The sequence below is a fragment of the Nasonia vitripennis genome, chromosome 5, assembly GCF_009193385.2.
Source record: "Nasonia vitripennis strain AsymCx chromosome 5, Nvit_psr_1.1, whole genome shotgun sequence".
NCBI classification, from domain to species: domain Eukaryota; kingdom Metazoa; phylum Arthropoda; class Insecta; order Hymenoptera; family Pteromalidae; genus Nasonia; species Nasonia vitripennis.
Window position 1 is genome coordinate 17,346,116 of NC_045761.1, and position 14,001 is coordinate 17,360,116.

The 14,001-nt window shown below is 37.5% G+C and overlaps 3 protein-coding genes across 14 annotated transcripts in view; 2 read left to right on the top strand and 1 right to left on the bottom strand.

Moving 5' to 3' along the window:
* Positions 1 to 7,057, top strand: part of LOC100119011 (piezo-type mechanosensitive ion channel component) — a 38,621-nt gene extending 31,564 nt beyond the window's left edge. For 7 of the 11 annotated variants that reach the window (XM_031932744.2, XM_031932749.2, XM_031932746.2 and 4 more), the window contains 16 exons: positions 1,000 to 1,266; positions 1,358 to 1,434; positions 1,790 to 1,873; positions 2,088 to 2,171; positions 2,655 to 2,931; positions 3,007 to 3,170; positions 3,251 to 3,421; positions 3,501 to 3,680; positions 3,752 to 3,899; positions 3,977 to 4,191; positions 4,271 to 4,429; positions 4,510 to 4,636; positions 4,712 to 5,510; positions 5,597 to 5,837; positions 5,907 to 6,134; positions 6,216 to 7,057. In XM_031932744.2, coding sequence (XP_031788604.1) covers positions 1,000 to 1,266; positions 1,358 to 1,434; positions 1,790 to 1,873; positions 2,088 to 2,171; positions 2,655 to 2,931; positions 3,007 to 3,170; positions 3,251 to 3,421; positions 3,501 to 3,680; positions 3,752 to 3,899; positions 3,977 to 4,191; positions 4,271 to 4,429; positions 4,510 to 4,636; positions 4,712 to 5,510; positions 5,597 to 5,837; positions 5,907 to 6,134; positions 6,216 to 6,369 — 3,375 coding nt within the window. In that variant the 3' untranslated portion in view covers positions 6,370 to 7,057. The remainder of the gene's footprint in view (positions 1 to 999; positions 1,267 to 1,357; positions 1,435 to 1,789; positions 1,874 to 2,087; positions 2,172 to 2,654; positions 2,932 to 3,006; positions 3,171 to 3,250; positions 3,422 to 3,500; positions 3,681 to 3,751; positions 3,900 to 3,976; positions 4,192 to 4,270; positions 4,430 to 4,509; positions 4,637 to 4,711; positions 5,511 to 5,596; positions 5,838 to 5,906; positions 6,135 to 6,215) is intronic. The other 4 variants (XM_031932747.2, XM_008204101.4, XM_031932745.2 and 1 more) reach the window with 3 other exon arrangements.
* Positions 6,823 to 8,750, bottom strand: LOC100679491. Its single transcript, XM_008204081.4, has 2 exons — positions 8,340 to 8,750; positions 6,823 to 8,256 (listed from the first exon to the last, which is right to left on the bottom strand). The coding sequence occupies exon 2, from the start codon at positions 8,232 to 8,234 to the stop codon at positions 7,299 to 7,301; it is 936 nt and encodes a 311-aa protein (XP_008202303.1). The 5' UTR covers positions 8,235 to 8,256; positions 8,340 to 8,750; the 3' UTR covers positions 6,823 to 7,298.
* A 12-nt stretch (positions 8,751 to 8,762) lies between these two features.
* Positions 8,763 to 13,572, top strand: LOC100119114 (venom serine carboxypeptidase). Of its 2 annotated transcripts, none has more exons than XM_003424744.5 (2): positions 8,763 to 9,445; positions 10,242 to 13,572. In XM_003424744.5, the coding sequence occupies exons 1-2, from the start codon at positions 9,161 to 9,163 to the stop codon at positions 11,358 to 11,360; spliced, it is 1,404 nt and encodes a 467-aa protein (XP_003424792.1). In that variant the 5' UTR covers positions 8,763 to 9,160; the 3' UTR covers positions 11,361 to 13,572. The 2 variants fall into 2 exon arrangements, with proteins under 2 accessions (XP_003424792.1, XP_001602950.1); XM_001602900.6 differs by having other exon boundaries at positions 12,297 to 13,572.
* The last annotated feature ends 429 nt before the right edge of the window (positions 13,573 to 14,001 follow it).

Consider the following 14,001-nt stretch of genomic DNA (forward strand, 5'->3'; position numbering starts at 1 on the left):
CCTTTTTTTCGTTTTTGTAAATCCTATACCTATCCTGTCATGGCTATACTCTCTTAACTTTCATTTTTCCTCTCTTATTTTGTTCGTTCAATGCGTCTTTTTACTGTTTTTTTTTCTCACCTCTTCGTGAAACTGTGTAACAAGTGTTTATGGGAATACGGGAACTTGTCGGTCTGGATAATATGCGCCTTATTTCAACGATTTGTGTAACGTTATTTATACTTTGACCGTCGATGCTTTTTATGTTCGATTAGAGCTTTCAAACACTATACTATATATATATATATATATATATATATATATATATATACGCTTGAGTCACTAATTAAGCTTTTAGCATAACTTTAATAAATTAATAATGCATGCCCGACTATAGAGAACAGTTTGAAATTTAAAGAAACTATCAATTTCTTCTTTATTTTCCCGAATTTTCGCTTCGTCCTTATTTTACATTCTGCCTCTTAACACAACCTTATACGTGCAACACAAACGCAGACAAAGTTTCGTATCCTGCGACGATTGAGGCACTATATAATGCGTTTAACTCTGATTTTTCACGTACAGTAGATCGCCAATAACTGCGACGTTATATTACCAACACTTAACGTCTTCCACAGGAATTACTATCATTCTGTTGGCTAAGGCTTTGCCTAATATGTAAAAACAGCCAGCTTTTTAAGTCGGATAATGGATTGAAGTTTAAAATTAGTTTCATTTTCTTCAAGACTGCAAAATGCTCCTGTATAAAATTATAAAACGAATGCTAACTAACTTTAAAATTAATTTTGAACTTCAGCCCATATGCAGATTTCACAACAACGTAAAAAGTTGAATTTGCATACACTTCGAGCTTGCAGCTAATACATAAAATATAATTGTGCAACAAAAATGTTCAGTGGTATATTGTGCACTGTAGTTTGTCTTCTAAAACACGGATGGAGCTGAGCTACGCGTGTCATATCAAAAATTAATCTTTCCTTCGGTTGATTCTTCACGCAGCTGCCCGAACAAGCGAGCCTCAGTTCAGCCATCGAAGGCGACGATCTAGACGAGGATCTAGACAAGATTTCGGAGATTGACGACGTCGACGCCTCCAAATCCAAAGAAGAAACGGATGAGCCCAAGGTCTCTTTCCTAACGTACTTCAGATTCATTTGGGCATTTATCAACAGCACCATGGTGTCCATGACCAGGTACTTAAATCGCTACTCCAACGATTACCGATACGTCAGAAAGGTGTTGGCTAAGGAAAAGAAGCTATTAAAGGTGGGTCGAACGTGTGAAATTATATGCTAATTTGGATACGAACCGTGAAATTGAAAAGCTCTATTTTAATTATGTTTTTGATTACCCACAGGCCAAACCAGATTTCCGAATGGGCACACGTCTGGGAATAAGTCAGATATGGCAGCCGTTGCCGATAGTCAAACAAAGGTACATAAAAGCAATAGCTTTCGCAAAAGGCAATTGGCTAATACCTATATTGTCTAGTTACTAACCGTATCGCTTCTCATTAAATCAAGTAGACGCTTATGTAGTTAATAACAACAGTAGTAACCTTAGAAATCGAAAATACGATGCAATATCAAATTTTTAATCAATATAACAATCTGTATATTTATAAATTTACGTTTAAAATGAAGAATTTTTTGCGTAACAGATTTGAATATTCACAATCACAGCTGTTGAAAAGATATTTGTCACTATTAGATATAATGGCTTGCGCGATATTCTTACATCATAAGTTGTAAATTACTAGTTAGTAGTAGTGAAACGCTTGCCTCAATAGATCACCCGTTAATGGGAATCCAGACGACATTGTCGATGACCCCGGCGAAGGACCAAGTACCAGAGATGACCGGAGTAGAAAGAGGTAGGCACATGTCTATGTTTGTGTTACACGTTTATTATTTCTGACGAAAGAAGTTAAAATTTTAAAGAATATATTTAAAGACAAATGATTTTCTTATACCAGTATAAGAGTGATAATTTTGAAATTTAATTCCATGTAAAATATAAATATTTTATACCGATTTTGATGTGGCAAAAAGTGTGTGGCTCGTAGAATAGTGTCATATTGTCTGTAGTAGGAAGGAAAGTTCGCTGTCAGTGCCACACATCCGAATTTTAGCGCCAAGTTTGGAGCGAGGATTGGACATATCCTCCTCTAGGTACAGAGAAACTTAAATTGCATGCAATTTAAGTGTTATAAAATCCATGTCTTTTGTTTCAGTCACCCGGCTAAAATTAATATGTTTAAAAATTGGCTATAATACCCATTATTTTCTTTTTTAAAGCAGTGCATAACAATGGAAGTATGATCCATTAAAATAAGTGAACAAAAAATTAAATAGAAATGTTTACTCAATGACTCGGCATAACATGAGCTTTGGGCGTGCTTTCTTCTTTCGATGTCGAATAATATGTTAGCGATTCTGTGGTCTAAAAAGAATTGAAAATATTTTCAAAGTCCGTATCCTTGTAAGCCAGTATTTTAGTCTCGATGTGGTGTTGTCAATATTTCTAAATTTCATTTTCATTATCGCTGTAAAAACAAGCTGTACAATATCTCATCGATTTGCATAAACTTGTAAATAAAGCAACTTCGAAGGAAATCACAACCAAACTCAATCGATCTTTTATCCTACGCACAGCTCGCTATTCTCTCATGGAGTTGTACAACGCAGTGAGGACGACGAGGCGGTTCTGTCCGAGGTGGACCAGCCTCCGATTATACAATTAGCCGCTTCCGTCTGGTTCGGTATCCTGGCCCACTCGACGTTCCTGTGTTACTTCATGGTCTTCTTGCATCAAATCAAGAACGCCTCGATCCTGTCAACGCCACTACCTTTGATGGTGTTCCTGTGGGGATCGCTGACCATCCCGAGACCGTCCAAGACTTTCTGGATCACACTCATTGCTTACATCGAGGTCAGTAAATGAAAATATTTGTCGAAAAACTGATAAGTATAGAATTGTTTTTAATGTTGTTATAATTAAGCGTAGGTCATAGTTATAATAAAATGTATCTGCCAACCTGCGTTCCTCTACTGGAACAAAAAGGAAATGTCGTCCTACCCCTTCGAAATCCCGAGGATCTTAGGAGTCGAACGAAAACCAAATTATGCCCTATGGGATTTGCTACTTCTTCTAGTTGTATTTTTCCATCGGTAAGTAACGACGTCTGAATCATTTCAAAACCCCTTTATGGACCTTATCGATTAAGAAGGTTTTGTTATTTGCCATGAAGGTTCATGCTGAAGTCCTTAGGACAGTGGACGACGCCATCCTTGAAGACTCGAAAAATTATTCCATCAGGTCTCACAGTCGCCGCTGTAAGACAACCGAGTGCAGATAAGGATGAAAATAAAGCGGTGGTCGCGCAGCAGCCTACACAAGAAGAGGAAGCAGGGGGCACAACGTACGTGTTTATTTCTAATTATAAATTCAGATTTGTTTTTGTTCTACTAGTTATTAATACGATGTATCATACTTTTCAGGAGTAACGTAAATAATGAAATCACGACACCGCAAGGAAGAACATTGAGCTTGCAGTTGGAGGTACCTGGGGATACTGAAAACAATTCTCCACCAACCGGTGACAACGAAAAGCTCGTCGTTATTCAGGCGTCGGAACGAAGTCTGGTAGAAGAAGATTTCCAGAAAGCAATGCGTTTAACGTTAGTTATCTAAAATTTATGATAGTGATTTTCCTGTCTAATTGCAATAATAAATTCGATTATTTTCTCAGGCTTTCTAAATACTTGGAGCCCATGAGAAGGTTCTTTGCAAATATCCTCGACCAATCGGGCAAAGAGAAGACAAACGTCTACGCTTACATGTTCCTTTGTGACTTCTTTAACTTCATTCTTTTGATCTTCGGATTTTCGTCCTTTGGGGTAAACCTGATTTACCACACATTTTGGATTCACTGCTGAACATTTAACAATTAAAATTATTTTTTTTCTTTTCACAGGCACAGCAAGGCGATGGAGGCGTCGCGACGTACTTCGCAGAGAATCGAGTGCCAATGCCATTCCTGCTTATGTTGTTGCTACAATTCGCATTGATAGTCATTGATAGGGCGTTATTTTTGAAAAAATCTATCGCTGGAAAGCTGATATTCCAGTACTGCCTGGTAGTCGGTGTTCATATTTGGATGTTCATTATCCTGCCAAGCGCTACAGAGAGGTAAATATGCGATTCTGTAATTTATTAAATGCCATGGTGTATTTCAATAGATAACTCATATTTGAATCAATTTTCGCAGGCAATTCAATACGAAAGTCATACCCCAAATATGGTACATGGTGAAGTGTTTCTATCTACTTCTCGCAGCTTACCAATTACGTCTTGGCTATCCCACTCGTATACTAGGCAACTTTTTGTGCAAAAAGTATACCATTGTTAATTATACTCTATTCAAAGGGTAAGTCTTAGCAATGATATTGGATCATTATCTTACAATTTTTATCAAACTTTTACTAATCAATGTTGAAATTAAAATAGATTTATGGTCGTTCCATTCCTGTTCGAAATGAGGGCTGTCATGGATTGGATCTGGACCGACACGTCAATGACGGTGATGGACTGGTTCAAGATGGAAGATATCTTTGCCAACATATACCAAATAAAGGTAAGCCACGTAAAAGCAATTGAAAATATTGGTATCCGCGGAGATTAATGATTAACAAATCACTACCTTTTTCAGTGTATGCGCGGCTTAGAAACTGATTACCCTCAAGAGCGCGGCATAAAGAAGGCCCAGATGAGCAAATACCTCGTAGGTGGTGGTGCGCTCTTCCTCATGATCGGCATGATCTGGTTCCCACTACTTCTCTTCGCCTTGGGTAGCACCGTCGGCATCTCCAACCTTCCCTACGAAGTCACCCTAAATATGAAGATTGGATCATACGAACCGATCTACACGATCTCCGCACAGAACAGTTCCATCTTCCAGTACAGCGAGAAGAACTTCAATGACCTAAGAGAGCTGTATGAGGTAACGCATCGTGACCGATCCGCCGTGACTTTCCTCGAGAACTACATCAATACGGACGTGGCAGCGGTGAAACTCAGTACAGAGTCTGGTAGACTATGGAACATCTCACCACCGGATAAAAATCGGTTGAAAGCTGAGCTGATGTCAGACAATATCGTGACGATTCACGTGGAGTGGACTGTGTCGAAGAAACCGGCATCGAAAGACACTTCTGGGGTCACGTCAAACACCAGGGATATAAAGCTGGAACCGTTCGTTAACGGCGTGATCAATCCGGTGAGGAAAGATCTATTGGACGCGTTGAACGGTATCGGAGATAGCATGGAACCTATGGCTGGAAACAATGCTACAGACGTGGTGATATCGGGTAATGGGGCCGGAAATCAATCCGACATTAAGAGCAAGAGCGTGTTACTGCAAAACGTACTGCCGATGTTCCTGAAGGTCACCAGTAGGACCACTTCGGTCGTACCACAACTGATGAAGCCACTGGTTCAGTTCAATAAAAGTGAGTGCATATACCTTGTTTCGAATAATATTGTAGTTATATTTAGAATTGATTCATTAATAACGGTAAATATGTCTTTTAAACAGACAAGATCAACTTTGACGCCGAGGACGAAGAATCGATGAGCTACCTGTATAGAGACGTAACGCTGGTCGTGACTAACAACTCGATCAATCAACAATGGTTCGCCGTTCATGAAGCTTGCAATGACTCGATCTACAACACAACTCTGAACGAGATCCCGTTGAACGACTGCTCGTACATCATGATGTTCTTGTTCAACGACAAGGTTTTCCCGGAAGGTCTCAGTTTCATCAGTGGATTGGGGTAGACACAAGTTACTATTTCTTTCAGTAGAATTATAAACAGTTGTTTAATAATCCATTGAATTTTCAGAATATTTGGACTGTACACCACAGCGGTCATTTTGGTGAGCAGCTTCATTAAGAAGATGGTCAGTGATATGGCACCAAAGATCATGTTCGAGGACCTACCCTATGTCGATCGGATACTCAGACTCTGTCTGGACATCTACCTGGTGCGAGAAAGCGGAGATCTGTGTCTCGAGGAGGATCTGTTCGCGAAACTCGTTTTCCTCTATAGATCGCCGGAGACGTTGATCAGGTAAAATTGAACAACTGCAATAATGTGCCTTTTGAAGGAAACTCCTGAGCGCAAATAAACCCTTTTGTTCTGTTCGCATAGGTGGACGAGGCCACCAGAACCCGGCGAACGAACGGACGGCGACGACGACGATCAGAACTACAACGAGATCGACGAAAACGGTGGAGACGAAGTAGACGACGGCGAGGAAAGTCAATTGCGAAGGAGACTGCACGACGAAGAGCGTAGCGAATGAGCTGCCAGATATTAATTTTAATTTAAAACGTATTTCTCTTTATATTTCAATCAATTTGTAAAGAGTATCTCGTTTACGGGCTTTTATCAAAATTTTCGATGCGCTAATGTTCGAAGAATCTCTGAGTATAGTTGATAACGCGAAAAAGGAGAGTACGTTCCTATGGTCTAAGCATAGAAATATCATAGTTTTTAAGAGTGTTACTGAACGAATGCTTACAGCGCACATAACGCTGAGTATAACGATATTATGTGTGGTGTACGGAAAAAATCATTGCAGAATCGATGATGGACCAGTTATCGAGACGTATCTAAAAATCAATTCGTTATAGAAAGTTTAAAAACTTATTAGACGTTTTCTACAAAAGTGTAGCAATTTTATACACTCGTGAAAGTCATTTATACATCGTGCGTCATAAACATGCTTCATTACTTTACAATTATGAAACGCATCTTTTTTTATTTTTTTATTACACAACTATTGCATACATGCATGTCATTTTCATGAGATTTGTGCGGAATCATGTTGTAGCTTCTTTTTTTTCTTATTTACACATGAATGTTTATTTAGCAAAGCCTTTTGTAAATTCATCAAAGAAAATGTACATATTCTGAGATTTATAATTTAACTAAGTGTAGCATATAAATATTATTGATATTGTCTTAATAATAAATAATATTCTTATGTATAAAATTTTTATTCATCCCCTCAAGGCACTCATGAATCTTTTAATAATAAGTTACAAGCACAACTATAAACAACTTTTTTTAATAATGAATATGTAAAAAAATACACTAACGGAGTATAAAAAAGGTTTACATCCAGTAAGGAGTAATGGATAATCAGATCGTATAAAAAACTTAAATAATGTATTAGGTTTAACAATAAGTCTTAATCAAGTAAGCAAACCAGCACTCACGTCTGAAGACTCACTGCTGCAGTTCTTTCAATTTTAACTTCAAAGAAATGTTCTCCTCTTTTATTAAAGCCATTTCATCAACTTTCTTCTGCAATACTTCATTTCTTGCTCTCAGTATAAATATATCTTCTCTCATCCTCTCGTTCTCTTCAATGAGAGATTTCACATTTCCAGAATTTTTGTGAAGATCTAGTTCTCTGACTAATTCACTTGTTTGCAACATAAGATGTTTTATGAGATTTGCTTGAGAGTTGATGTGCAAATTTTGCATTGCTCTTAAAACCTTTACAGTTTCTTGTTCAGTGTACCTACTTACAAGATCTTTAATAGCATTTAAAAACATCACAGGATCTGTTTTCTCCAATATGTCACTTGATTTTCTGCTCACACCATCCGATGCACGCCGACTGAAATCCTTTTTCAATTCAGCTTGAGAGCCGCTTTCTCTTGAGGAAGAGGAGTCAGTCAGTGGTCGAGTGTTTTCCTTACCAGATACATCTAGAAACCTACTAGAACCAGTTGAGCTGCCTGATCTTCTTCGGTCTTTCACAGATTTATTTTCCTGCAATTTAGTTACTGCTTTTACATCGTGTGGCTTTACTTTAAGATTGTCCATTTTTATTTGATTTTCAACAGGCTTTATTAAGTTCTCCTCTCCTTGACTCTTTCTCTCTGATTTTGGAGTTGAGCTGAGTGGCTTCTTCTCTGTTACAGTCAGTTTACTGGGGTCCTGACTCCCACTGCGCCGAGTAGTTTTAGTTTTGGGTACACTTGATGAAGAAATGATCTTTTCTTGCTTCACCTCTGGATTGTCAAATTCATTTTTGGTGCGAACATTCGAAGGGATTGAACGTGTGGTTATGTATCGATTATTCAACTGAGGATTCTTAGGTGCATTTGTATCCTTAGGAATTAAATCCAAGTCTTCCAAAAATGAGTCATTCATTTTGCCTCTATATCTACAGTACCTGAACAAATAACATTCTTTAGTAGGGCAACTTTCTCTTAAAACAACAAACTAACCAATAAACCAAACACAAACAATTCCTACCTGTTACAAGGAACTCGTACTGCATACGCGTATTATACTAAACAACAGCGTCTTCAATCACATAGAGAAACTCTTTGCAGATTCGTCTGTTAATGACCGACGCAGTTTCATTAAAATTTTTTCCGTTACGAGTGATCGCTCGTGCGTTTCTTATTGGCGTCTCTCTACCCGCACCTACAAACGCTTCTGTAATACCGGCACCGCGGCGTACAAGCGTCTCTTTCAATTGACAAACATAAACACTGTCGTAATGACAATACAGTTTCCTGTGGCGCACAATAACAATAGTTCGCCTGTCTATAACCGTGGAGATGACAAAATTTAACTTTTCGACCTGTGGATTCCCGATCAGCTGTCAGTGCTCTCACTGGTTGTTTAACTCGGTATAGCCAACCTGAAAACTTGTGTACACAAAATCTTTTATCGCTTATTATTATATTCACAATCGACATTTACACGTATTAGAATTAGAAACTAAATGAAGGACAAATAGCGTACAAATTATAAAAAAAGCTAATTAATTTGCAAAACTCTACTGTTCATAGTCGTCATAGCGTTTGAATTCAAACTCAAAAGTTGGCCCTTCCATGTAAAAGAACGACTAACTTCTCGATAAATCAACAGCTCACTTCACGTTTGTTTCCCACCACACTCGGCGGCTATATCACTCCCCGTTCGTCGGCCGCCGTCTACTACGGTTGAGTCTCTCGGGAAAAGTGGAAACAAAATAACGCGCAGTTGAAAAAAAGCAAAGTCCGCCCACCGACTCCAGCTGCGCCTCACTTGCTTCTGGGACAACGCAGAATCGTCAACGTTCGAACATGAGGAGTTTAATTCTAACGCTTTTGGCCATCGCCTTTTGCGACTATGGCTCGGCTTTCACCAACGTCTATCCGAAGTTGAAGAGCTACCCTGTACGCGAAGGGGAGGATGTCGGAGATCCTTTGTTCCTGACACCGCTGATCGAAAGTGGAAAGATCGACGAGGCGAGACAAAAGGCCTCGGTGCAACACAAGGAGATGGCAGATGTCGATAGCTACGCCGGATACTTCACCGTCAACAAGCAGTACAACTCGAATTTGTTCTTCTGGTTCTTCCCTGCTAAGGTGACTGTTTTATTTATATTTATTGATGATTTTTTTATTTGCTAATATTTTCCGAGTTCATTTTGACGATCTTCATTTATCCGTGTATTATTTTTATTACGCACCAGTTTCTAGATCATTTACTTATATGGAATCATATTTTGTGAAGAATGACTTTCATTCATGGATTTTAAGTTAAAGTTAGTATTGTACTGTGTCATTGCTGCATCTTACATAACTATATTTAAAGGTATTTGAAATTTGTTTCCTTAAGAAACAATGATTTTCATGTTTTGCAAAGAACATATTATTTTCCAAGTAGAACATTTGTGGAAATTGCAGAAAAATAACCACTTAAAATAGCCTTGTTGGGAACCTACATAAAGATTAAACAGTTATAGATATGATTAGCATGTAATACAAGCCACATACCACCTTGTTATCATGTTCTGAACAGGAAGTTTACATGTAGGGCTACATGACTCCTTTATTTATTAGTGAGACTTTCATTTTTCATAACTTATATTTGTTGAGTTTTCAATGTTTGAGTGTAAAAACTGTAGAAAATATAAATTATGAAACAGAAAAGTCTTAGGTAAATCTTGGAAAAGTCAAGGTAACTCAGGAAATGTTTGAGTTACCAATAACTTGAAGATAAAACTTATTAAAAATGTTTTTGCTGATTTTTTTTTATTTCAATATGATTTTGATTAGCATTATCTTTAACTCATTAGCGCCATTCTATCAAGCATAAATTAAAACCCAAATATAAACCACGATTCGATTATTGAATAATTATCGTCTGTTGTTGACACAGATAAATCCAAAAGATGCTCCAGTTGTCCTGTGGCTGCAAGGTGGTCCAGGATCAACATCTTTGTTTGGTCTTTTCACTGAAAATGGACCTTTCAGTGTTACAAAAAATAAGACATTGAAGGCAAGAAAATATTCTTGGAACATCAATCACAATTTAATTTACATCGACAACCCAGTTGGAACTGGTTACAGTTTTACAGAACATGATTTAGGATACGCTAACAATGAAACTGATGTTGGTCGTGATATTCATACAGCACTGGTACAGTTCTTTGATCTTTTTCCTGAACTTCAGAGTAATGAATTTTATGTTACTGGAGAGTCTTATGCTGGAAAGTATGTGCCTGCTGCATCTCATGCCATCAAAGATTATAATATCAAAGCTAAAATCAAGATAAACCTCAAAGGTCTTGCCATTGGAAATGGCTTGACAGATCCCTTGAATCAGCTTTATTACAGCGATTATTTATATCAGATTGGACTCCTTGATTTTAATGGACGTGATCAATTTAAACAACTGGAAAGCCAAGCGAGAGATTTGATTAGACAGCAGAAGTATATGGATGCCTTTGTAATATTCGACAGACTGATTGATAACGATTTAACTAATGAGCCATCATTATTCAAAAACTTGACTGGTTTCGATTTCTACTTTAATTATCTACACACAAAGGATTCCAACAGCTCCAATTGGTTTGCTGAATGGGTACAGAGGTCAGATGTTCGCAAAGCTATACATGTTGGCAACTGTTCATTCAATACTCAAGCTCAAAAAGTTGAAGAACATCTCAGATCAGATATTACCCAATCAGCAACATTCTTTGTTGCTGATCTACTGCAGCACTTCAAAGTTCTGATTTACAATGGACAATTAGATATAATTGTAGCCTACCCATTGACAGAAAATTATCTTCAGAATCTAGATTGGCCTGGGGCCAAAGAATATAAAAAAGCTGTAAGAAAACAATGGTGGGTAGGAAAAGAATTGGCTGGTTACTCCAAAACTGTTGGAAACTTGACTGAAGTGCTTGTAAGGAATGCTGGACACATGGTGCCTGCGGATCAGCCAATGTGGGCCTGGGACTTAATTACTCGTTTTACTCATCACAAATCTTTTTAATTATTTTCGTATAAACTAATTCTGTTAACCATCACATTTAAGAGAATGACAAAGATTTAAGAGGCTGTTTAAATACCTTGTAAGTTAATACGATAGAAAAATGGTTTGTGATTATAGAATAAGGTGTTTGTACACGATTTCACAGTTATTTAATATAAACAATTGATGAGAATTTTAGAACTTAAGACAAAATTTTAATACTTTTGCAATACTTGAACTCATTAGTACAATGCGTTTAAACTTTGTCAACTACTTAAGCAATATGATGCAAATGTGTGAGATATTTTCATGACAAGAGTAATTTGATAACTTTAATAAGAAAACGATTTTTAATCCTTTGTACATAGATATAGAAGTAATTTGCAATCTCATTTTTTAAAATTATTTTAACAATAGTAATTATGAAAGATGTAAAAAAAAAATTAGAAAAGAACGTTTACTTCGTATAATATAAAGTATTTCCGTTATATCAATTTTTATTACTCCAGTTGTATTTAAGTAATACAAAAATGCTAACAAATAAAGATACTCTTATTTTCCCAGATTTGGCGTTTGAAAATTAATTTATTCGTCCCACTATAAAATTATTGCAATTGCTGAAAAAATTTCGCCAACTATATCCTGACTTTTTTAAACGCACGATTTTATTGAATTACATACTCTGGATTTTCCTATCAATCCACTATCGCGAGCATAAAAATGATAAAACGATTTCATTCAGAATTTTGTCAGCTATCAACTTTTTTCCGTTTGGCAAAACAAAATTATCAGAATAAACAAAGCATCTCTTCCTCTTTGCTTCATTATTTCTAGAAATATTTATTTGGTTTAAAATTTCGAAAATATTTTTCTATAATTAATTCTTAAATTTAATTATAATCACAACACCAGCTTCACGATCGCCATTAAAAAATATCGTCTACAATTTATCTTCAGATCAATCCCGAAAATGCCCCGGTGGTGCTGTGGTTGCAAGGCGGTCCAGGTGCAACGTCTCTGTACGGTCTCTTCACCGAAAACGGGCCCTTCATTGTCACGGAAAAACAGACGCTGAAGTTCCGCAAATACTCCTGGAACATCAATCACAACGTTATCTACATCGACAATCCCGTGGGTACCGGCTACAGTTTCACGGAGAACGAGGCAGGCTACGCCACCAATGAAACCGATGTCGGACGCGATATGCACGAGGCTCTGGTTCAATTCTTCAGTATTTTCCCGGAGCTTCGGGAGAACGAGTTTTACGTAACCGGGGAATCCTACGCCGGGAAATACGTGCCTGCGGTGTCACACGCGATCAAAGACTACAACGTCAAGGCCAAAATCAAGATCAATTTACAAGGCCTTGCAATTGGAGACGGCTGGACCGACCCTATTAATCAGATTAATTATGGGGATTATCTGTATCAGATTGGACTCATCGATTTCAACGCCCGAGAGCAGTTCACGGTGATGGAGAGCAAAGCTAAAGACTTAATCAAGCAAGGAAAATACTTGGAAGCTGGCGAGGTTCTTGACAATCTCATCGACGGCGACTTCGGTTCCAAGTCGTTGTTTCAGAATCTTACTGGCTACAACTTTTACTTCAATTACCTGCACATAAAAGATTCTAACGATTCGGATCTGTTTGCTCAGTTCGTGCAACGTCCTGACATCAGGAAAGCTCTACACGTCGGCAATCGTCCCTTTAATACGGAGACGAATAAAGTTGAGAAGTATCTCAGAGCGGACACTACAAAATCCGCAGCATACATAGTTGAAGATTTGATAAAAAATTACAGAATACTGATTTACAACGGTCAGTTGGATATAATTTGCGCATATCCCATGACCGTGAACTACTTGAGAAATTTGGATTGGCCAGGAGCCGAGAAATATAAAACGGCGGAGAGAAAGCACTGGTGGGTTGGAAACGAACTGGCTGGATACACGAAGTCGGTGGACAATTTGACTGAAGTACTTGTGAGGAATGCTGGACATATGGTGCCTGGAGATCAGCCAATGTGGGCTTGGGTTATGATCACACACTTTACTCATCGCAAGCATTTGTAAAAATGTTTTTATGAATTATTCTATCTTTTCTTTTGCAAATCCGTGACGTAGATGCTGTGATTAAAAAAAACTATGAATACTCATCATGAAAATCTGTAGATTATATTTATCATAAAATAAAAAAAAACGTCTTGACGTTTATTAATTTAGCTAAGATAAATAATTTTTTTTCTTATCATCCTCATGAACTTCATGCTCGGAGCGCTTAACAGTTGGAAAAACTTGGATAAAGAAACATTTATTTCACATTTGTAGCAAGTAGATATAAATTCTCTCAAAAAAAATGACTCAATCCTATTGTATTGTGTCTCTTATCCATAGTTATCGTTTTATAATGTGCCAGGTTACGTGTAATATATGTACAATAATAATTATCGTCAATGATATATAATTTAAATACCATGAACAGCGAATGACCAAGCGCTAAAAATTCAAAAAAATCAGCTTTGATGTTAATTGGACGCTATAGCTGCCCCCGTATGTGAAAATCTCGCAACTGCTCGCATCGGCACCAAGCACGCTGCACGAAGACTTTAAAACGCCCGGAAACACTTCACAAAGTGCTTTTCGTCGCAACACTGTTTCCCGT

Coding starts and splice junctions, on each gene's coding strand:
- LOC100119114 (XM_003424744.5), top strand. CDS start 9,161: ATGAGGAGTTTAATTCTAACGCTTTTGGCCATCGCCTTTTGCGACTAT. Junction 9,446..10,241: donor TCTGGTTCTTCCCTGCTAAG/GTGACTGTTTTA, acceptor TTGTTGACACAG/ATAAATCCAAAAGATGCTCC.
- LOC100679491 (XM_008204081.4), bottom strand. CDS start 8,234: ATGAATGACTCATTTTTGGAAGACTTGGATTTAATTCCTAAGGATACA.